The sequence below is a fragment of the Xenia sp. Carnegie-2017 genome, unplaced genomic scaffold (assembly GCF_021976095.1).
Source record: "Xenia sp. Carnegie-2017 unplaced genomic scaffold, XeniaSp_v1 HiC_scaffold_24, whole genome shotgun sequence".
Lineage (NCBI taxonomy): Eukaryota > Metazoa > Cnidaria > Anthozoa > Malacalcyonacea > Xeniidae > Xenia > Xenia sp. Carnegie-2017.
Genome location: NW_025813487.1, coordinates 18,431,534 through 18,455,345, shown reverse-complemented (window position 1 = coordinate 18,455,345; position 23,812 = coordinate 18,431,534). Strand labels below are relative to the sequence as shown.

Genomic DNA, 23,812 nt, shown 5'->3' with positions numbered 1-23,812 from the left:
ACCGATATGAATATCAGGGAAGAATTCATTTCATTTCTTTTTGTAAGTGGGGACTAAGTGGTGCTCAACTTGCCAAGCTACTTTTAGAGGCTCTAAAGGAACTGACTTTATCAATAGATGATTGTAGGGGGCAAGGTTATGATGGGGCTGGTTCAGTTGCTGGTTGCACTAATGGTCTAGCAGCTCAAATTTTAAAGCTTAACCCAAAGGCTCTTTATACACACTGCTATAGTCATAGGTTAAACTTATCCATTTGCGATTCTTTGAGTATACGTGTTGTCAATGATATGTTGAAACATGTTAACAATGCCACTAATTTTATTAAAATTTCCCAAACTCGCAATATTCCCTTTGAAAACATATACGTAATTCAGAAACAAACTCGAAAAGACTAGATTAACAGACGTTTGCAAAACTAGATGGGTAGAACGTATCGAAGGTTTAGATACATTCCAAGAGCTTTTGTACCTGTATACACCACCCTTAACGATATGTCTGAAAATCTAGATGGTGAGTTCAAACCGTCGCTTCAGTCTGATGCCTCATCTTTGTTTCAACTTATTGACAGGTTTGATTTCGTCGTTGCTTTAGTTATCACGAGAAATATTCTTGATTCAACTCTTCCAGTAACACAGTTATTACAGGGTAAGAGTATCGATATAATGGATGGTATTCATTTAATTTCAACTTTGAAAACTGAGGTGGTGAACATGAGGAATTCCTCTGATTTTTATCATGACACCTGGTATGACGAAGCGCTTGAACTGGCAGCAAAAGTTGGCATTGAAGAATGGAAACCAAGAACAGTGCGCAAACAAACGACCAGGGAAAATATTCCCCACACAACCATTTCTGAGTATTATAAACGTGCAATTACTCTTCCTCTACTAGATCATTTGCAATCTTCTTTAGAATCACGATTCGACCTTGAGAGTGTGAATGTCTATAAAGGCCTTAGCATTGTACCGACGAAAATGATGTCCATGACAAGAGATGGGGTGGATTGGAAAGAGCCATTCAAAACTGTGGCTAACTTTTATTATGATGATTTGCCAAATCCTTTGGCCTTAGATGCTGAACTTAGGTTGTGGTACACTTATTGGGAGACCCACTGCGGCCTCCTTCCTGATAACATTGCCCAGACTTTAAAATCTGTTCATTTCGCCGGATTTGAAAACATTAAAATTTTACTACGTATTTTAGGAACGCTCCCATTACCTCTTGTGAATGTGAACGATCTATTTCTTCCCTTAGGACACTTAAAACTATCAGCGAAGTACCATGGTTGGGGAACGCTTAAATGGTTTGGCCTTGATGCAAATTCATCAGGAAATTGTACCAGATATTGGTGAGGTTATTAATACTTTGCTGTTGGAAATACAAGGCTAAAATTTGCATGAATTTATTCATATCCTAGTTTTTTATTTTGTTGAAATGTCCATATGTTAACCATTTATTGTGCGTTGTACACAATAGTAACGTCAATAGAATTTGCATCAAACTAATAGCTCGCCCGATAAAGGTTTTTTCCCTATATTCCAATCTTAAAACTGCTGAGTACGTGTATGGTACTCGGCCGTTGTCGATAAATTTACTTTCACTTATGAGACCTGAAAATCAGGTGACTGGATCACCTGATTCAGGTTCTGACGATTGCTTAAATTTCTAATCATATCATTTAATTTCACTGCATAAAAATTGTTACAAAGTTAAGCATAAATAGAATAATTTTTCCTTACACCAAATTTTAGTCTTCACAAAGACTCTTTATACAAAGCTCTATTTTGACTATTACATTACATTTACATTCTGCTCATTTGTTGGCAAATGAGAGTGCACATTTTAGGTGGGGGGTAAAGGGTTGGAATTGACTGGGATGGTGTAAGAAACTGAGCAATCTTACATCCATGAAATGTCCCACATAGTCACCCATTTCTAACCAAACTCCTTTGCTATTTGCTAAAGGTGTGAAAGGCGAGTTTCTGGCGCCTTCAAAACCAGAGTGCTCATTTTAGGTGGGGGGTAAAGGGTTGGAATTGACTGGGATGGTGTGAAAAATTGAGCAATATCACATCCATGAAATATCCCATATAGTCACCCATTTCTAACCAAACTCCTTTTCAAAGGTGTAGGCGAACTTCTGGCGCCATAACCAGTCTGCTTAATTCGGCTCTCACAGGGCTGTCCATGCCGGATCACGATTTTTTGTTTTGCGTTAAAGTGTTCCTAGGCATGCTGATGAGCCCTGATATGGGGCTAAACAGTCTTGTGTGCATTCAATATTCTGAATAGTGAAAATCAACGACCTTGTGATATGTAAGTATAAATATACAATGTTTTTATGTATTTATACGATTGAGATCTACAAGATTCTGCATAGCTGAATGATTAGACTGTTTGATTTAAACAATTTATCGAAAGCATAAATAGTGTAGTATGTTTTGCAAAGTATGACGTCATAGGTTTAGCACTGAATGACGTCATAATGTTTTGCCTATGGTATCCAAAATCCTAGATACGCCCCTGGCGCTGACGTATGCATCTGTCGTCACCTAGCTGTTAACTTTGGCAATTGCATATCCTCATTAAATAGGTTATCAAGAGCCTTAGATGACTATGATTTGTTTATAGTTCTTCGAAGACCAATGATAGTTGTTTAGGCTTCATAATAAGTCAATATTGTTTAGGTCTAGTCGGTCACGCGATTGACTTTCAAAATTTCAAAATTTATTATTAATATACAGCTTGAAAGTTGAGTGATTATTGTTATTTTGTTGTTCTTTTGCAACATCAAAGTCTTTTTTACAAATGAAATTTTCATTAAGCGAATTGCTTCACAATGCAGTGGTTAAATCCAAAAATCACATTGGATAGCAGTATAGTGGAAAATTTCCACTAATTTGGACTTTTGGAGACTGATAAGCGTGCTTCCTGCTGGCTTGTGACTGGTTAGGGCATCGATCCAACAATCCTAAGAAAATGCACCTAACACTAACGAATATTCTCATTATTAATTTTCTTTTTCATAACTAATTTAAGAAAGGAATATTTTTTGTTTTTAATTTCAGTGAAACCAAAGGTGGTAATTAATTGTTCAACTCATGTGGTTGTGAATGATGGTGATAATGTGTCATGTGTATGTAGAGGTGAAGGAGGTAACCCTCCTGCTAATGTCACATGCATTTGTCGTTTGATTTTTTGCCATAACCTGTGAATTTGTTTAACAACTGTTTCTCCGAATTCAGTAATTTTTTATTGATTTTAGTAATTTTTGCAGTTTGACTTGGTAATTTACTTTCAGAAAGTCTTGTCACGGTGGGCCACACTGATTAAATACATCTATTTTATTCAATGTACTTTGGTTCAATGATCACCACTTAGCATTCCAGTTATATCATTTCAATAAAAATACGCCAGTGAATTACCATAGTGAATATATTGAGTGAATATATGCACAGAAATATGAAATACGCCCACTGAAACCGCATAATCAACAACCACATCACGTACGTTAAACTGTAGTGACGTACATAACGTGCGTACATTATTCATCTAGATTCATGTATTAGCAATAGAGGAAAAAGCCAATCCTACACTTAGGGGGTGTTTACATGAATCCGGAATGACTTTCAATCCCGATCGAAACGTGATGTCAATCCGTGTTTACATGAAACTAATTGTTGTTTTTCTTCGCACTCATTTTAACCCATTTAGCCTCTTTATTTACTTACGAGCTTCAATTTGCCAGAAGACAATACCCATGGCACATGCGTGCTTCGTCATTAATCACAATATCATTCCAGAATGAAACTCAATTCGCGTTTACATGAGATAAAAAGTAAATTTCGATCCGGAATGAAATTTCGATCTGGAATGAAACTAGGAATGAGTTCATTCCGGATCGAAACTCATTACGGATTCATGTAAACACCCCCTTACTCAAACGCGCTACTTAAACTTACGCACTTAACTTTATAATCACGTAAAACTACTCAAATTTCAAGTACATTATCCGCTGTGTAATAACTGCACCTTCTTTAACCAAATATATAAAAAGCCTGTAAATAAATTCTAACACATAGAATACTCACGACTGTTGTAAATAACTTCTAACACATAGAATACTCACGACTGTTGTAAATAACTTCTTCGCTAGTGAATAAAATAATCACAAAATTTAATAGCGTAAAACGAAAATACAGAGCTCATACGAAAGACTTATATAACGCTAAACGTCAAACGTTGCGAAGCAGGAAATTGGGTCTTTCTGAAATTCTCACAGAAGAAAACCAAATTACATGGGTATGTTACGTTTTGCTGTATTTTTAGTGGAATAACGTACTTGTACTTGTTGAGCTCTACCTGTAGAGCGGCGGACTAGTATCCCGAAGTTGCGAGTTCAAATCTCGTCCAAGTCACATGTTTTTCATGTTCATATTAAAAAACCGTGTTTAGATTAATATATTACATTTATTCTCTGATGATGGCTTTGGAATAATAAAGGCATGTTTACATGGGAATAGGGTAACCATACTTGCAAGGCTATCTTTTTGTGTAGGGTGACTCTACCATTGTCAGGTTTGTGTATTACTATTAATGACAGCAACATTAGCATGTTGTAGACTTGATTGAAGATGAAACATTTTGTCTTCCTTGAGGCATATTTATAAATATCCATAATTCAGTTTAAGACCTCTGAAAATTGTTTCAAATTCATTTTTATTATATTATATTCACATTGAGTGGTTTTTTTCAATGACGACTTAACATTCATAGAATAAAAACCTTCTTTGCCATCTCGAAAACTTCCTTGTAGATGGTGGATGGGCTCTAGTTTTATTGTTTGTCTCTGTAAAATCATGTAGTGCATCTTGTGTATAATTTTATGCTTTGGAAGCAATTTATTTTCCCTGATATGCAAATATGTTGAGTAGATATGATGTGAACATAGCCCTACTGAAAGGGATTACCTTATCTCAAACATTTTTATGGTTTATGAAATAAAAACATCATAATCCAACTATTGTGGTAACCTTATCAATTTGATATGGAAACCCTTACCCTCAGGGTTACCCTAGCACACATGTAAATGCCACATATAAAGCAATTTCACGTTGGGTAACTTGCTTGCTAATGTAACCCTTCTGGTAGGGTTACCCTACCTCCATGGGCCCAGTGTGCGAATTAGTTCAGAAAAAACGATGTGCAATTTTTTTTGACAAAAGTGTTTCTTTAGAGGCATAATCAAATCGATATTACATTAATTATTATATAGTGCTAATTGCTACCGCCGACATTCCACCCCACCTCGACTCAAAATATACATTAAAGTACACAAACACACCTAACTGAGGCTAACTCACAATTGACTGACTTGACGACGCAAAGACGACGAATACAAGAATTTTTAAACCAGGAAGTTGAATAACCTCAACCGTTTATTGATAAAGCAAAAGCCTAAACGTTTTGGTGAGTTAAAAATCATTTCATTTTTAGATGTGAAGTGTTAAGTTGTATATTACTGAAGGAAATTTCATTTTATACGCTTTAAATTTGCTGTGTAATTTTCACGGAACTATGTAATTGGCTGCTTCAGGATCTTTAACGTTGAACATGAGGCAACAGTTTTAATAAGAATATAGTTTAATATTATTGTTTATTTAAAAATGAAAAAATATAAGACTCATAGCTTTTTATTATTACATAAATAACCAATGGAAGTAGCAGGCGGATCTAGAGTATGTCAAATCCGTCGCGCGACTGATGTTTGAAACTCAAAATTACCTATTCATATTAGTTAAAAATTCTTTAATTATTCTTACTTTATTATCGCATTTACTTCGTGATAAAAATCCAGCTTTATTTATTATTGAAAACTAATGACTAATCCAATGAATATCTCGTTGGTAACCAGATCAGTTGAATTTTAATTGACCTGGAATAACCGACTGATAAGCGGGGTGGCTTGACTGGTTCGACGGATAAAGGAGTCTATGAACGCCAAAAACGCTTATTTCATTGGTCAATAGCCAGATCAGTGGACGATCTGGAATAATCTTGACCGATAAGCGGGGTGGCCGGACCTATACCATTGAGTTCTATAATAACTGGAGGGGAACGTCAACAAAATTAGTATAAATTATTAGCGCGCGGCCGCGTGGTCAAAAACATGGCGGATTTTGGTGGTCAAAGTCAGCGGAGAGACGCGGGCTCATGAAATAAAATTTTTGTCGCCCACCCTGATTTGACCACCACGATTGCGAGTATAGAAAATATCAAAACTATTTATTTTCCTAACATAAACACTTTTTTAAAACTTTATTTATTAAACTGCCAACTTCTGAGGTTTGCGGATGCTGAAATAGCGACAGAAAAGGGAACATTTCTTGACTCCGGTAAGTAGCACAGTATTAATTTTACTATTTTGTTTTTAACACGATACTTGAAGAGTGTTTCTACTACTAAGTTTTAATTTAAAGTTATTTTGGTCCAGTCTTGTTTGTTCTTCACTTAATCGCTCGCCAGACGTGGCGAAGCTGTCAATTTTTATCGAGTTTTGCATCCATCTTGTATCATGATCAAGGCATCAAGCTAAACTCTCCTGATTTGAATTGAGTTTACCTCCCAAAATGGGGCATAATTTGTTCATGTTTTTTGAAAAGATGAAGGGAAAGTTTACAACAGAGTTGTGTTGAAATTGAATGCAGTGCCATGCAAAATTAATGAGAACTATGGTATATGTTGTATAATAAAAATAACTATTAAACTGTTTGCCTGCTCAATTTGACTGACTGTATAGTGTAGACAATTATAATGGGATTGGAAAGTTGGATTTATGCAAACAATTTTAAAGTACTACTTAGCGTTTCTGTAAATGAAGTATTTATTGTTATAGTAAACAGGTTACTACTTCAAAACCAAGATAAAAGTAGTGTGTTGAACAATGTGCTAAGATTTGTTTCTACCTTGAAATTTTTGTTCAACAGTAGCTTATGATTATATCATTAATATGCATGAAAAATTAAACATATTATTGTCTCATCTCATTAAATCCATACTTGGTATGATTCCAGGTGATCCACAAATTCACATCGGATGCATTGGTTACAATGAAGTTGAATGTAGAAGAAGCAAAAATAGATGGCAAAGAAATTCTTTGTGTCTTATGAAGAATTAGTAGAAATCAATAAAAAGAATTCTTTAAACAAATTGTAAACAAATTTAAATTTGCTCATGGTCAAGCAACCTAGTCAAAGAAGCAAAGTCTGTCTTCAACATGTGACCTTTCCAATTATTTAGTTTCTTTGTACAAAATACTATTTTCGAGAAACTTGATTTGTAAGTCTTTCATTAATATTTTTTTACCAAGAGATAAAAGGAACTAATTCAAAGGCTTGATGTAAAATACAAAGATTTAACAAGTTGTTTATCATTTAATTCCCAAATGTTAGTTTGTACATATAAATAATTAGTATTGGTAGCTGTAAGTTGTTTAAGCAAAACAGAAGAGTAGTAGTGCTCGAAGGGGTTAGCATTTTGAAAAATTATATCTTGTTCATGACATATATTACACAATTCCAAAAAACTGTAAGTAATGCACAATAATATCTATAGAACTTGATAAATTTCTTCACCTACACTGTCAAATAACTATTTTGCCTTCATGCAGCAATAGACAGTGTTTTTGTCAGAGAAACCAATGCACTTTAGTTTCCAAGTTTGTAATTTCAATGGAAAATTAATGTAGTTCTGTTCAGTAATAGATCCAAGATTCTGCCAAGCTGTTTACAAAATACAAATTACCAAGCAACAGTGTCATGGTGTTTTGAATTTTTTCTTTTTGTAGCTCTTCTAGTTCAACATACTTTCTTTATGAGTTTTCAGTAGATTTATCAGGTAATGACAATACACTTATGATACTTATCCATGGTAAATTTCAGTTGACTTATGTCGTAGGACTGAAGCAAACATTTTCTCGCTTCCTTAGGAGCATTTTACACAGATTTATCCATTTGAAGCAAGAAAAATAGGTGCACCAAACTGTTTACAAACAGTCAAACATACAAAAGCATGAAATAATGTATAAGTTTGACGAGATTGACAGGTCTAGTAAAGAATGCCGTTTGATTTTCACTTTTAAAGGCTAAAATGTCATAAAATAACTTAAATGTTACATCCAAAATATGCGTTTCTCTACCGTCGATCTTCTTTATTTTGATGTGTGTCTGTACTGGTTTTTCACGCAATGCTAAGCATTATTTTCACATGATATGCTGTCGGTATCGTAATTGTTTTTTCTCACTTGTTTTCGTTCATACAAACAGAAATCAGGAGGGAGTGAATATTGAAAAAATAAAGTGGAAGTTTTGACCACCAAAATCCGCCATTACCGCCATGTTTTGACCACGGGTCCAGGCCCTTTGCCCTCCAGGTTTTAGAGCTCAATGGCCTGGACCCCGTGGTCAAAACATGGCGGTAATGGCGGATTTTGGTTGTCAAACTTCCACTTTGAGAAAAATTTTAACATTCGCCCTCCCGAATCCGGATCTCTATTACTGCTTATATCAATGACAACCAGCGAAAACAACCACGATACCGTAAGCATAAAATATTGAAAATAATGCTTCAGGTTTTTGTGAAATAGACACATACATTTAAATGAGGTAAATCTACTGTAAAATAACGTAGATTTTGTCAAGTAATGCTTTAGCTATGATAGAAATAAATATCAAACGGCATTCTTTACACTTTCAATGTGTTGTTAAGCTTTAATGCATAATCCCATGCACAATACTTGTGTTTTTGACTGTTTGATAACAGCTTGGTGCAACTGTCTTTCTTGAATAGATGGGTAAATCTAAGTTAAAATGTCCAAAAAGGAAAAAGTTAGCTTACCCCTACGACTTAAGTCGACTGGAAATATATTATAAGTAGGTATGAAATTTTTTGTTTTTTGGTAGGATTGATTCTAGGTGTCTTATAAGGTATTATGATATTCTGATAAATCTACTGAGAACTTATGAAGAAAATATCTTGAACTAGGAGAGCAAAAGAACGAAATTCAGAAATTCTATAATCATGTTGCTGGTTCTGTTTTGAGCCAAGATATTAGAAACTGGATTGTCATTGACAACCATGGATCTACTACTGAACAGAACTACATTAATTTCCCATTGAAAATATGATTTCTTAAATTAAAGTGCATTGGTTTCTCTGACATAACACTTTTCTTATTGCTGCATGAGGGCAAACCTGTTTAAATAATTATAATGTAGGTGAAGATTTTTAGCATGTTGTATAATTGTTATTGTACAGTCATTATTTATAATATTATGGCCTTGTGTAATGTATGTCAAGAAGAACATATTAATTCTCAAAAATGCTAACCTTGCACTATTTTCTCTTGTGTCCTTACAAATTACTAGTACCTATACTAATTTTTTCTAGGTTCAAACAACTTGACAAACTTTTGAATTTTACATTATGCCTTTGAATTTTTCTTCTTTGTCTTTTGGTAAAAATATCAGTGAATGACTTAAAAATCAAGTTTTCTAAAATAGTATTTTGTACAAAGAAACTATACATAATTGGAAAAGTCTATCTTATTCTTTTAAATGATATCGTAATTCTTCAAAAGACATAAAAAGTTCTATGCCATCAATTTTTCCTTCTTCCACATTCAACTTCATTGCAACAATGCATCTTATGTGAATTTTAATCACCTGAAATTGAAAACGTATGGATTTTGACAGATGATGCAGTACTATATTTAATGTTTCATGCATGTCATCATTAGCTTTTCTTGAGCAAATATTTCAAGGTAGGAGCATAATTTGGCATATTATTGAACAAAGTAGTTTTTATCTTGATTTTGATGTACTAACCTGTTTACTATAACAAACAATTCAATTACAGAAACACCCGATGGCATTTATAAAACTTTTAGCATAAAGCAAACCCTTAAACACCATCATCATGATTGTTCATAATCTGTCAAATTGTCCAGGCTAGCTGTTTAATACAGGTATTTTTTATTGTACGACATGCACCAAAAAGTTCATTAATTAATCCTGCACTGCATTTGATTTCAATACAGCTCTGTTCTTAATATTTGCTTCATGTTTTCAGAAAAATATCATGAAAAAATCCTCTATTTTTTGGAGGTAAAGTCAGTTGAAACAAGGAGTTTTAAGACATGCATATCTCGATAAGAATTGGTTGCTTTGCCTCGTCTAACAAGCAATTAGGTAAAGAACAAATAAGACTGGATATACATAACTTAAATTATAACTTAGAAGTAAAAACATTCACAAAATATATACCATCACACTTCAAGTATTGACTTAAAACAAAACACTGAACACTTTAAATGGTAAACAATCTTACGTTGCTCACCGGTGTCATGAAATGTTTCCTTTTCTGGCATTACTTCAGCATCCGTACACCAAACAAGTTTGCAGCATGTTTTAAAAATAAAATTTCTAAAAGTTTTTGTGCTTCGCATTGAAATTTTACATAATCGCAATTATGGTTGTCAAATCAGGGTGGGCGAAAAAAATTTTATTTTATCAGCCCGCGTCTTTCCGCTGACATTGAAAACCAAAATCCGCCATGTTTTTGACCACGCGGCCGCGCGCTAATAATTTATAGTAATTTGGTTGACGTTTCCCCTCCAGTTAATATAGAGCTCAATAGTCAAGCCACCCCGCTTATCAGTCGGTTATTCCAGGTCAATTAAAATTCAACTGATCTGGTTAGCAAGGAGATATTCCTTTGGATTAGTCATTAGTTTTCAATAATAAATAAAGGGGTTATAAAGCTGGATTTTTATCACGAAGTAAATGCGATAATAAGTAAGAATAATTAATGAATTTTTAATTAATATGAATAGGTTATTTTTTAATTTCAAACATTAGTCGCGCGACGGATTTGACATACTCTAGATCCGCCCCTGCTTCGTAGCTATAAACAGAGGTAATTCTCTAAAATATCAATAACATTATCTTCTATAACATTGCTTCGTCAACCAACCACAGCATCCAAATTTCCAAACATTTAAAGTATTATTGTTGATTCGTAATGTATAGGATTTGACGCAAAACAAATTCTATAAAATGTTGAATAACTGGGGCAGATGGCATGAGTGTTTGTATATACTCAATACGCCAATGCACACTCGAGGAAACAGCCTTGGCCAGCAGTTGCAAGTAAAACGTTGCGAAAGCCACAACTCTGTTGTTCGTCTGACTTGTATGTATCTTAATTTTTCTCTGTTTGTTTAAGGTTTATTGCTTCAGTCGCCTTATTGTGTTTGCTTTTCAATTAATAAACGAACAAAGGTAAGTTGTGATGTAGTTGATAGTAAAACGGAAGATTCTTTATCTTCGATGCTTTATTAACATTTAATACAGCAAAATTTTTCTTTGACTTAATTTGGCAAATAAGTGTTAATACAAACACCGCACAACTTCCGCCCCCCAAATGATTTGATTCTTATAGTAAATGGAGAGATTTTTTCATTTATCACAATGGGGACAGGTTTCACATTAATATTTTTATTCGTATATTTATGTATTATCATATTTTTCGCTCAAATCTCTCAACTACATCAAAAACAAACCCTATTCCACTGTTCTGTAAATATATTCGTTCTTCAGCGGAACCTGCGAAAAATTAAAAAGAAATCCGCTTGACATTTTCAATTCTTATGGAGTATTCATTGACAGTTAGTACTCCACACTGCAAACAAAGGAGTAACGAAAAGCTTGGAAAAATGTAAAAAGCTGCAAACCATTTTCAAGATTTTCTGTGATATTTCTGTAAATTTTTATAAAAGAATTTGAGCAATCTCAAGATAACGCTGAAACCCAAAACTACTTAACTGCCCTTAATATCGACGATGGTTTATTTCGTAAGCTCTTCCTCCCCAATAGAAAAAAAGCTCTATGATTTCATAGGTTTTTTACATGTATCATGACATAACAGGAAATTGAAATGAAATAGCTAATGGGAAGCTCTGCATGCACAATTGTTCATTTCATATTCAGAGAAAGAATTTTAACATCGTCTTGGGTTTTTAATCTATTGTATCTAAAATAAATGCTTTGATTTTAATTTGATCTCGCTTTCTTCACTTCCTTAGCGCCATCCACAAAAAGGCATTTTTTCATCGTTCAATAAATCTCTTGAAACACAAAAAGTTGAAATTTAGATTGAACCGAGTAAGAAGAATAAAGCATAAATTGAAAGTTAACCAAGTTTCATTATTTTAAGAAAATTATAACCACGTACCTATATAATAGCTACAGTGGCTACCAATAAGAGAGCCATCATGCAGCCATATGAGACTAACTCGATCTATTTCTGAACAGTTTTTCTCGCTACACAATTTTGCTGAAATGACTTTTTTAGATAATGCTCATATATTGCTCAAAAATACGTTTTGATCGTGATCTGCTTGCATCACAGATGTAATTGTGACGTAGTCATTGTCGATCTAAATATAAATTTAAAGTCTTCTGTGATAACGTACATACATCCAACAATCAATTATAATTTAGAGCTTTACTGTATATCCTTGGATCTATGCAATGATGAGTTTAATGATATGGTGGTTATTGTGGCTGTTATTTGGTCAAGGATTCACGATGAAAATGGGTTGGAATGAAGAGCTTGAGTTTTGTGAGGAAGAATGGAAGAAATTTGTGGCGGACAAAATTGAAATCGATTCGAAATGCAACAATACTCGTACACGTTGTTGTGTTGAGGAGAAGAAATATCTTTTGGAGCGATTTAAAATGTTTAGTGAAATATGTCCTCTTGAAGGTAAAGTAAACAACAGTTCAGTTTACAGTAAGTACAGAACATCAACTGGCCATGTACTTGGCAAACAATCACAACACTTATATTACTGAGGTACTGTTTAATTTAAATATTTAATTGAAACCGTGTTCTTAGAAAGTGCAATAAAGTAAGGTACCTAAAGTAAATGGTTTGAACCCGTAAGGTACATGTTAAAGTACTCAACTGATTTGGATACACTAGCTTCACAGCATTGACGCAGCATAATCTCCTGTTCATTGTTCCTCTGTCTAGTTACAAAAGCAAAGTAATATGACAGTAGAGTCAAAAATAGTAATATATGCTGTTATATGATAAAGTCTGTATAGTTATTGTCTATTTGGGTTTAAGGAGGACTTTCGATTCAATGTGAATAGTATGTAACATTTTGTGGCCAAATGAGTGTCACTTTCTACTTGTTCTTTTTCTCTGGACAACCAGTTAAAGATAACTTAATTTCTTGTTAGGGACATGTGGATGCAGCCCGATTATTATGAACGTTACTGCGCCATTCTACGGATATCGTTATTCTCTTTATTCTCCATCCGCAAAATGGAAAGAACCAGAAAACTTCACGTGTTCACATAAGTACATAATTGAAAGAGTAGAAAAGTATTATCTTACACGTTTTACTCGCTTTGGAATCGGACGACACTTTTTCCCTTACAAGTATGTTTTATACGGTGGAAAAAGTCACACTTGTTATGTTGTCATCAACGCGAACCCAAAACGACAAGGTACATGCAAGAGTAGTTCATTTTAGTTTCTCCTGTGTCCGTTTAATTTATAGTGCACCAATGTGATTATAATGCTTCATATTCAACTTCGCTCAAATCCATACGACACTTTGACCTATATTCAATTCATCATGTACGTATACTTTTAAGTGAATTTCTTTGCAGTTGCAAAGCTAATAGAATACACCCCGGAACAGCCAAACATGTTTAATTCGTCATACATATATTATAATGTAAACCTGTAAAAGAGTAAAAGCTCAATTCAAGAGCGTGTCTTGGTTATTTTCGGGTTTATTGATTTTATTCATTAACGATCACGTTGGAAGATTTTTGTTGTTTGTTAATGGGTGTGAGGGTTAGGGTTAAGATGTTCATATATTGATCTGTGCTAGTTGAGCTTAATTATTATAATACAACGGTGATGCAATCTCGATTGTGATTGTCTAAAAGCCTTCAAATAATTGTCAATACACTATCACCTAGAAAAAATTGAAAATTACCTGTAGGTGACGAATTTTCTTTATGAGACAACTGTATATACAAGAAATATTTTGGTAGAATCTTCCTCGAGACTTTCAAGTGTTTTACTCTGCTCAAATTATCGGGAATATAGACGAAAAGACACCGAAAGTGTTAAACTGTTTGTCCAGAGAGTTTTCATCGCGTATTTACAGGAAATAGACGAAAGCAAACCGCAAAAATTTTTCAATCAGACTGCAGTCAGCGCTATCCCCCTCAGATTTGCTTCGGTAGATATCCAATTGACCTCGGTCTGAATATTCTTTTATATCATGCTCAACTTAATCCAAAAATTGTTAAATATTTTTAACGGGAGAATGTTCTTATATCACTTCTTGTTGCGTTGCATTAATTGTGACAGACATATTTGCTATTTCCAGCTATTAGTTGGAAGTTTATTAAACACTTGCAATTTCCAAAAAATCCCTTAGACTTTATTTTTTGTTTCAGCATCCATTTTCTTTAGCATAATTAGTTAAATTTTTTTGCTTTTGTTTTCAGGAAAGCCTACAGTGGTGATTAATTGTTCAACTCCTCTGGTTGTGAGTAAAGGTGATAATGTGTCATGTGTATGTAGAGGTGAAAGAGGTAACCCTCCTGCTAATGTCACATGGTTTGATAAAAATAACAACATAATTGGTGATGTTGGAGTTGTAAATAAGACATTAGTAATCACTAATGTTACATTGAATGATGGTGGAAGTTACAAATGTAAAGCACAAAGTTATGATGATCCAGGTTTCAGAGATCAAAAATCCATTGAAATACAAGTAAAATGTAAGTTTTGCAGATATATATTTTATCATCTTGTTACTATAGATGTTTGAAAACTTTGTCTTCAACTTTGTTATTATTGACGTGTGGTAAAATATCATGACTTTGTGTTATACACTTATTGTATGCTCTCAAGGGAAATAGTGAGTTTAGTTTTCCAAGAGTCTCAATACATTGCATGTGATTCGAGGGAAAACAAAGCTCAGTATTTCTCACGGAAGTATACATTAAGTGTTTTGTTATATATAGGAATAAAATTCATATATTTTCACAGCTTTTCAATGAAATCAACGTCTCTTTCGGTGGAGATTTGTCCGTCGAGATTTTGTTGTTAAATGCTATAAAGGCGAAATGCTTTTATATGATATTAAAATCAGCACGCAACAATTTTTCACTTGTTTCCCTGACGAGAAACATTGCGTTTATTTTATATCATGTGACTACGAATAAACCAATCAAATTTGACATACACAGCACATACAACAATAAATTTTATTCTTTACAGATGCGACATTCCTCTTCCGGTTTTACCCTGTCTCACTGACGCTTACAAATAAATACCCTATTGTTTCTATCATGACTATTATTATGATTCTGTCTTTAATTTCAGTTAAACCAACAGTGTCGATTAACTGTTCATCTCCTCTGCTTGTGAATGAAAGTGATAGTGTGTCATGTGTATGTAGAGGTGAAGGAGGTATCCTCCTGCTAATGTCACATGGTTTGATAAAGATAACACAACAGTTCGTGGATTTGGAGTTGAAAGTGCGACTTTAGTAATCCCTGGTGCCTCAACAAATGATCCTGGAAGTTACAGATGTAAAGCTGAAAGTTTTAATGATCCACGTTTCATTGACGAAAAATCCATTGAAATAATAGTGAATTGTAAGTTTCGAACTTATATATTTAGTACTTTTGCAATAAAGTTTTGAAATTGTCAAATACGTAGAATTTTGAATTTTAAATTTTAGATCAACCAAGAAATACGACCATAACCCTCTCAAAAAAAGATCCAAAAATTGGTAAAAGTGTGAATATAACCTGCGAATCAGATGGTTTTCCTCCGCCAACCTTCATTATTCATCATAATGGTGATGTTGTCAGCAATAAAAAGACATACAGCATTCAATCTGTCAACTTCAGTCAAAAAGGTTCATATCGCTGTGAAGCAAAGAATAAACTGGGAAATGATTTATCTGAGGTTAAAAATCTCACTGTTGTCAACGAAGGTAAAATTATTAAGAACCTCAGTTTATCACTTGTTGGACTTTTATTTTACATTATGTACGAACTTTCTTGGTAGCAAAAGTTGACAGACTGATGTTTATCTTTTTGTAATTAGCATTAGACTTCTTGAATGCACTTGAATACCCTTATAACAATAAAATTTCAGTAAACAACGAAGATTGCTCTGATTACATAACTTTTTACTGGCTCGTGTGGTAAAACAAAGACTGGCAATGTCTGCATGCTGCATTAACCATAACATTTTTTCCTATGTATATATATTCTTCAATGACTATCAGTAAAAATATGTTTAACTTATCTGTATTCCCCAGTATAATCAATAAAGTGTTTAGAAAAGTAAATTGCCTAGAGTTCATTAATTTAAATAGATTAAAAAAAACACTTGAGAAAAACGACGATTTTTTTGAGAGCAAACATGTTTCGACATTATCAGAATGCCATCTTCAGTGCAGAATGGTTAGTGTTAAGTAATATGATACATGATATGATATGAATAAATTAATTACAATGAATAGGATTATGATTCAGTTACTAAATATAAAATATTTACAAAAAAGGAAAAGAAAAATAAGTATTAAGAACTTATAACAAAAAATATTATTATAAAGTAAGTATAGTGTTGTAGTGGTGAACTTGGATATTTAAGTCGGGATTAGTTTTATTAATGTGTAGAGCTTCCTTGATTTTGAGTGAGAAAGTGGATTGATCAGTGTCGATGATTTTAAAACAGGAAGGTGAGAATTTGTTTTTACATGAAGGAGAGGCTTGAAGATGTTTGTAGATAGTGGAGTTTTTGTCTGTGTGAGTATGTTCCTTTATCCTGGTAGATAATTGGCGAGAAGTTTCACCAATATAGCGGGAATTACATCCCGCACATGAAAATTGATAAACTACCATAGATTTGGAAAGTTCGGGAAGTGGGTCTTTAAACGAAAATAAAGATTTTATTTTAAAAGGTGTGAAAATAAGTTTAACGTCAATGTCAGTGCAGTAGAAACATAAAATTCTAAGGAACATTCGTAATAATGACAAAATCATTGTTCTTAAACCTGACAAAGGAAATGGTGTAGTCATTATGGATCGTCAGGTATACATTAACTCTTGCCTCACTATAATTAACAATTTATCTAAGTTCAAACCACTCGATCATGATCCTACAATTTCCCGTGAAGCAAAATTACAACGACTGCTACGTAACTTAAAGAAAAAGAACTCTATTAACGAAAAATCATTTCAAGAAATGTACCCTAGAGGTTCACAGCCAGCTCGATTATATGGTTTACCTAAACTTCATAAATTAAACAATATCAATGACATACCTCCTATCAGACCTATAAATTCTTCAATCAATTCGTATAACTACAAATTAGCCAAATACCTCAGCTCTTTACTCCAACCCCTAATACCTAATGACCATTCTGCTAAAGATTCTTTTAGTTTTGTCGATGATTTTTTTATCTTTTAACACTAACGCTCCACATGACAAATTCTTTATTTCTTTTGACGTTGAAAGCCTTTTTACCAACATACCACTGACCGAAACCATAGACATTGCTATTGATTTAATTTTTACCAATAACCCTACATTCAAAATGAACAGAACAGAACTAAAACTATTGTTTAACATCGCTACGGCCGAGACTCATTTTTTTATTTAACGGTAAGTACTACGACCAAATTGACGGGGTAAGTATGGGCTCACCCTTGGCACCCATTCTAGCCAACATTTTCATGGGTTTTCACGAACGAAACTGGTTAAATAACTACAGCAACAACAAACCTTTATTTTACCGCAGATACGTTGACGACATTTTTTTGTATTTTTCATAACAAAGACGAAGCATTACTCTTTTACGAATACATCAACAAACAACATCAAAACATAAACTTTACATACGAAACCGAACAAGACAATCAGTTACCCTTTCTTGACATCTTACTAACTAAATCACATGAAAACTGTATGACCTCTACATACCACAAACCAACATATACAGGACTACTGACTAACTTTTTTTAGTTTCACACCATTAAATTACAAAATTGGACTGATACGAACACTGACCGACAGAGCACGGAAACTTAACAACACAGACATCGGCTTTCAACGTGATTTAAAGAAACTAATATTCACTCTCCAACGTAATTCTTTTCCTTTTCATTTCATCAACAACACTATACAACACTATTTGGACAACAAGATAAGCACTGACTCATCTAACGCCACAACTAACACTAACGATATACAACAACCTGACAATAAACGTTATTTCAAACTACCTTACATAGGTGATTACTCACGACACACACAACGCAAACTCACACAAATCATTAAACGCTACTGCACTGACATTGACGTTAAACTTATTTTCACACCTTTTAAAATAAAATCTTTATTTTCGTTTAAAGACCCACTTCCCGAACTTTCCAAATCTATGGTAGTTTATCAATTTTCATGTGCGGGATGTAATTCCCGCTATATTGGTGAAACTTCTCGCCAATTATCTACCAGGATAAAGGAACATACTCACACAGACAAAACTCCACTATCTACAAACATCTTCAAGCCTCTCCTTCATGTAAAACAAATTCTCACCTTCCTGTTTTAAAATCATCGACACTGATCAATCCACTTTCTCACTCAAAATCAAGGAAGCTCTACACATTAATAAAACTAATCCCGATTTAAATATCCAAGTTCACCACTACAACACTATATTTACTTTATAATAATATTTTTGTTATAAGTTCTTAATACTTATTTTTCTTTTCCTTTTTGTAAATATTTTATATTTAGTAACTGAATCATAATCCTATTCATTGTAATTAATTTATTCATATCATATCATGTATCATATTACTTAACACTAACCATTCTGCACTGAAGATGGCATTCTGATAATGTCGAAACATGTTTGCTCTCAAAAATCGTCGTTTTTCTCAAGTGTTTTTTAAAATTGCTGCTAATTAGAAATTATTAAATAGATTACTTGGCGTGAATTGCTTAAATGACTGGAATTTCAAACTAGCAAATTTTCACGATTTGGTGGCACGCATTTCAATATTGAAGGAATTTCAATATTGGAATCATTCTCATTTGAACAATTTTTGTTATTGTGCTAGCTCCTATATCAAGCTCATTCAGTCTATCGCCGTTGATAATTACGTCATCGATGACGTTTACCTTTACGTTATCAATTAGTTCCACTCCACTAATAACGGTAACTTTTTAACGTTTTTTCTTTAATTCTTTAATATGGAACAATCATTTTGGAGATTGTGTCTCACCATTTGTTTTTAAACTTTTTTTATTAATTTATCAATTTACGTATGACCTGACACTAACTTTAGTGTTTATTGTGAATTTTATTTTTTTTTGCATATCGCATTGTTTCATTCTGGCTATTTCAAACTATTTGCTAGACCTATTTAAAAAGCTTTTGATTAATGTTTGAATTTGGGGTCGTCAAGAAGACTGTTTGATAAAATTTATCAAAGTTCACAACTCTTTATTTAAGTTAGCCAAAATACTTCTACAAGCAAAGATAATGGCAACAATAATTCTACAGTTAAAGATGATGATGATGATGGACCAAATATTGCTCTGATTGTTGGCATTGCTGTTGGAGCGGTTTTCCTTGTCGCCATTATAGTTGTTGTCATTTTCTGCTGTCGTATTACTAATTATTAAGTATCTACTTTTATGTTATGTTTATTGTAGAAAAAGGATACCAGTAAGTGAATTATTCATTTTAATTTTCTTTGTGTAATATGTGATGTTAATGTGTTTTGTGTTTCTCATCTTTTGAATAAAATATTTTCATGGTTTGAGCAAGTTAGAGAAGCTGTTGTATTTCGTACAGTACGAACTGTCGTATTAATGTTGTATCTATATTTTCTTCGTTTCTTCCATATCATGTACAAAATTTAATCATGGTTGTTAATGTTGCAGCGGTGAAAATGGTGTTGGACCTTTAGCTGGAGCTAATAATGCACAACCCAATCATTATGAAGTGGCTGGAGAACTTAGAGAAAATGCTTATGAATCTGTTGGTAATCAATATGAAACAGTAAATAATCAATCAACAAGTGATGAAAATAAACCATCAACAAGTAAAGCACCACCACCTGTTTATGCCTCGATCGATAGAGAAAATAGAGAAGGAAATCCGGTTTGTTGTGGATCTTTGTCATCTATTATTTATAAATAGGATTTGTGCATTTATTTTGTTTTAGTTGGATTATGGTGATGATTAATTTGAATGCATCATGGAGATTATGCGGGGTTAAAAACTGCTCGTATGTGAAAGCACCCGACATTTAGAATTATTGTTATTTAGCAGTAATTGATTCTCAAAGACCTGTAAACACACTTGAAAACAATACATACGAATTGCTTCGTTGAAACTTGATTTTATATTAGACGAGTGTCTCTAATAAGCGCTCAGTCTGCAATAGACAAACCCGGCACATTGTCATAATTTAAATTGTTTTATCGATTGGGCTAAGAAACCGTATATTCAATCTTGACTTTGTTTCTGTTTTGCTCACAATAAAGTGATAGAAAATGATGTAAACGTCTCTCTCTATTTCACTACTCGTGTAAACTGAACGTCCCTCCCCTCTCTCGAACTGCTATGGAATTTATTTAACGTCACGGGTTTATTAGATCATTTACGATGATTAAAAAACCTACATATATTTTATCATCATAGGTATATATGATAAAGTATATACAAAGTGTATTACAATGTGCCCTCCCGGCTATCACCATAGTAAATTGGTGACTCCTGCCCTTGGGACACAGGATGTACGTTTACACATTGTATGCATTGTTTTGTAACCAGAGTGCTCAAACATAATAGAAAAAAACAATGTTTGTAATGACAATATATACGTATTTTTTCTGTAGTTATACTCCTCACTTGATTTAAAAGATGTCCCTTGAAAAAACCCGGCCCAAAATCGTCCTGCACCGACTGGATACGCCAGGATTGATATGAGTAAACTGGCACCTGTCGAGAAAAAAGACGACAAGAAAAGTGATGACAAAAAAGGCGATGAAAAGAAGGAATAGTAAGTTTTATCTTTTGGAAAAGATCCACAAAGATCGACGTCATTCATTGATGGTTGAAGAAAAAATAAAAATTGATTCATTTGTTGAATATTTTTTTAAAAAATGCCGAAAACATGTTTTTCTTTCTCTTATTATGGTAGTTTAATCTTATTATAAATTTCCTTTAGAACTGGCGATCGTCGTTAATAAAACAAGAGTACGTAAAGACTGTTACTACATTTATAAAGTTTTATTTTGTTCTTCATTATATAATCTAGATTTGATCTCTAAACAGTACTAAACTGAATACTTTATGATTGTGTCTGTGTACATAATCTTTTGCCATGAACAAACTTGAATCTTGGCATCTATGCTACAGTTTGTGAATGTATTTTACTTGCCTTTATAAGGCAACAACATTACACACTGACTTTAACACAGCATTTTGAATAGAATATTGTTTTAATCGTAGTTTTACTTTTATTATTTTAATTATCATGGTTAAACCATTTAAACTTTTATTTACATAGAAATTAAGTGTAGAAATTAGATAGAAAAATCAAGCAATGTCAAGGAGTGTGATGGAAAACTCTTTAAATTGCTTCTTTACGATTAAATGATTTCATATGCACTAGTGTAAGAGATGTTTACGAATAAAAAAATTTCGTGATCATTATTATTTTTGCTTCTCTATTTTCGTGTCTACTTGTAGATGTGAGATTTGACCTACCCCCAAAGACAAGCTAACATTGAGTGGCTTTGTTTCAGCAACCTTGGCCAGAAAGACAGCAAACTGCAATTGAAACAATTTAGTGAACAAAATATAACAAAATTTTTATGTGTGAGTCACTGAACAATGGATAGTGCTATCCTTGCTTCGTGTAAACAATGCTTCAATTCCATAAACATCAATTGTAGTTTTCAGCGAGCGAACATCTCAATTATGCTCATCAGTGGACAATATTCATTGATCTTTAATGATAATCAATGACAGATGAGCAGGATAGCCTAAGGTAGAAGATAGCCTAAATATATATATACCGCAGAATGCAGATTTTCAAGTATTTCTTACACTGAAATGATTCGTAAAATTCAAATGTCTTACTTGGGAGTGAATACGCTTTATTTTAAACCGGATTTGCAATTCTATATTGTCCCCATATTTACTAAAATTTTGCAAAATTTTCTTTCATTTAAGATTCTAAGCTAATTGTAAAGCAATGTTAAATACAACAATTAAAAGAAATTATAGAACATTACTTTTGTACTTTTAATTTCTGAATTTGTTTTGGTGACTTGTTGGGCTTAGTGTTCTGGTTTTAAATACTTCTTTTAAGAACTGTTACGTTATTATTTTAACAATTCACCATGGTATTTGCTATTTTTTAAACAATTTTAACTTCTAATATACCCGATTAAAAAGAGCAAAGTCGTCTGACGTCATCCATGTACAGTCCTTTGCTAAACAGAAGTTTGCAGTCCAACCATCTGAATTGAAGTTGCTTGGGTTGAAGTGGTAAAAGTTAAAGGACAACTTGGTTATTTGTCATTTGATTCACTGTTTTACGAAATCAAAAATTTCTTAATGGTGCATGCCCCCTGGGACTCGTCAAGAACATTCTCAATCTAGCCACGTTTGGTATTTTCATCTAAAAACTGCAGAGTAAGATCATTGGTAAGATACATAGGGTAAGCAGGGGGGCGGATCAAGCTTTCCCAGGGCCCCTGGCGATTCCAAAGTCCCCCCCATCTAAAATTCTTTGTAGACAAAGTATAAGAAATTTTTAGTTGTGCATTAAAATTGTGAATATTACTAAGAATATTTCAGCAAAGCGATTTATACAGATGTTATTTTTCACAATGATTTTCTTACAAAATCCACTTGTGGATGTTCATCGTCTTCAAGAGCATTTTAATCAACTAGGAAATGGATATTGGCACAGCGTGTCGAAGTATGCTTTCACAATTTATACATTCATCTAAAACCACCATTAAGTCATATGTAAGGATAAAATTACAGAATAAAGATTGTGTGGCTGGTATTCTGTTTTAAAAACAACTCTGGGTAATTTGCGTGGCTTGTAATAAGACAGGTTTTCATAAAATATGGTCGCTCTGTTACATATGACAGCGTTGTCAAGGCGTTTACATTCTTTTCATTCACTTGTATAAATATTTGCACAACATGAGACCAGGAAATAATTTTGAAAAGAGGAAAATTGGCTGGTTTCTTTAAGAAACACGTGAAGATTTTTCACCGGCTTATTTACTTCAGTATTGTTTAAGGTAAAGTGAATCATTTAAAATATTAACAAATATTGTTGGACAAGATTATTTGTAAATAATTTCATTGACATTTCACGGAATTTCCTGTGGAATTAAGAAGTTGTCTGAGATGTATCATAGTGGAAAGTTCTTTAGTATTTCCACAAAGTACAACACAAAAACATCTTGTTTTACTGGCTACAACAGAGGATTTTTTTTATCAAAAATTTTGGACGTTTTACTGATGCTCTTGTTTCCTTCAATATTAATGGTTATAGGAAATCAAAAATATACATAAAATATGAAGGAATACATCATATATTTCTGTAGCAGTTCTGTGATTTTACTTAAGTTGCATCTTCACTTTACCTTT

General features: G+C 33.2%; 2 protein-coding genes and 2 long non-coding RNA genes across 5 annotated transcripts in view; all 4 read left to right on the top strand.

The window, feature by feature from the left end:
- The window catches only part of LOC124452307 (carcinoembryonic antigen-related cell adhesion molecule 5-like), a 44,865-nt gene extending 25,056 nt beyond the window's left edge, over positions 1-19,809 (top strand). The window contains exons 11-12 of the mRNA XM_047002886.1: positions 16,072-16,099; positions 19,637-19,809. Coding sequence (XP_046858842.1) covers positions 16,072-16,099; positions 19,637-19,809 — 201 coding nt within the window. The remainder of the gene's footprint in view (positions 1-16,071; positions 16,100-19,636) is intronic.
- On the top strand, positions 1,269-2,756 carry LOC124451756. The gene is made up of 2 exons (XR_006950657.1): positions 1,269-1,348; positions 2,222-2,756. It is a non-coding gene; the product is annotated as an uncharacterized LOC124451756 (long non-coding RNA).
- On the top strand, positions 4,140-15,755 carry LOC124451706. Of its 2 annotated transcripts, XM_047002325.1 has the most exons (6): positions 4,140-4,302; positions 11,284-11,339; positions 12,561-12,825; positions 13,308-13,577; positions 14,598-14,873; positions 15,481-15,755. In XM_047002325.1, exons 1-6 carry the CDS (start codon positions 4,299-4,301, stop codon positions 15,645-15,647), a joined length of 1,038 nt encoding a protein of 345 aa, XP_046858281.1. In that variant the 5' UTR covers positions 4,140-4,298; the 3' UTR covers positions 15,648-15,755. The 2 variants fall into 2 exon arrangements, with proteins under 2 accessions (XP_046858281.1, XP_046858283.1); XM_047002327.1 differs by lacking the exons at positions 4,140-4,302; positions 11,284-11,339 and adding an exon at positions 11,057-11,250.
- Positions 19,810-20,036: 227 nt separating the features above from the next.
- LOC124451740 lies at positions 20,037-21,783 on the top strand. Its single transcript, XR_006950640.1, has 3 exons — positions 20,037-20,290; positions 21,031-21,194; positions 21,363-21,783. It is a non-coding gene; the product is annotated as an uncharacterized LOC124451740 (long non-coding RNA).
- The last annotated feature ends 2,029 nt before the right edge of the window (positions 21,784-23,812 follow it).

Coding starts and splice junctions, on each gene's coding strand:
- LOC124451706 (XM_047002325.1), top strand. Junction 11,340..12,560: donor CAATTAATAAACGAACAAAG/GTAAGTTGTGAT, acceptor ATTATAATTTAG/AGCTTTACTGTATATCCTTG. Junction 13,578..14,597: donor CGCGAACCCAAAACGACAAG/GTACATGCAAGA, acceptor TTTTGTTTTCAG/GAAAGCCTACAGTGGTGATT.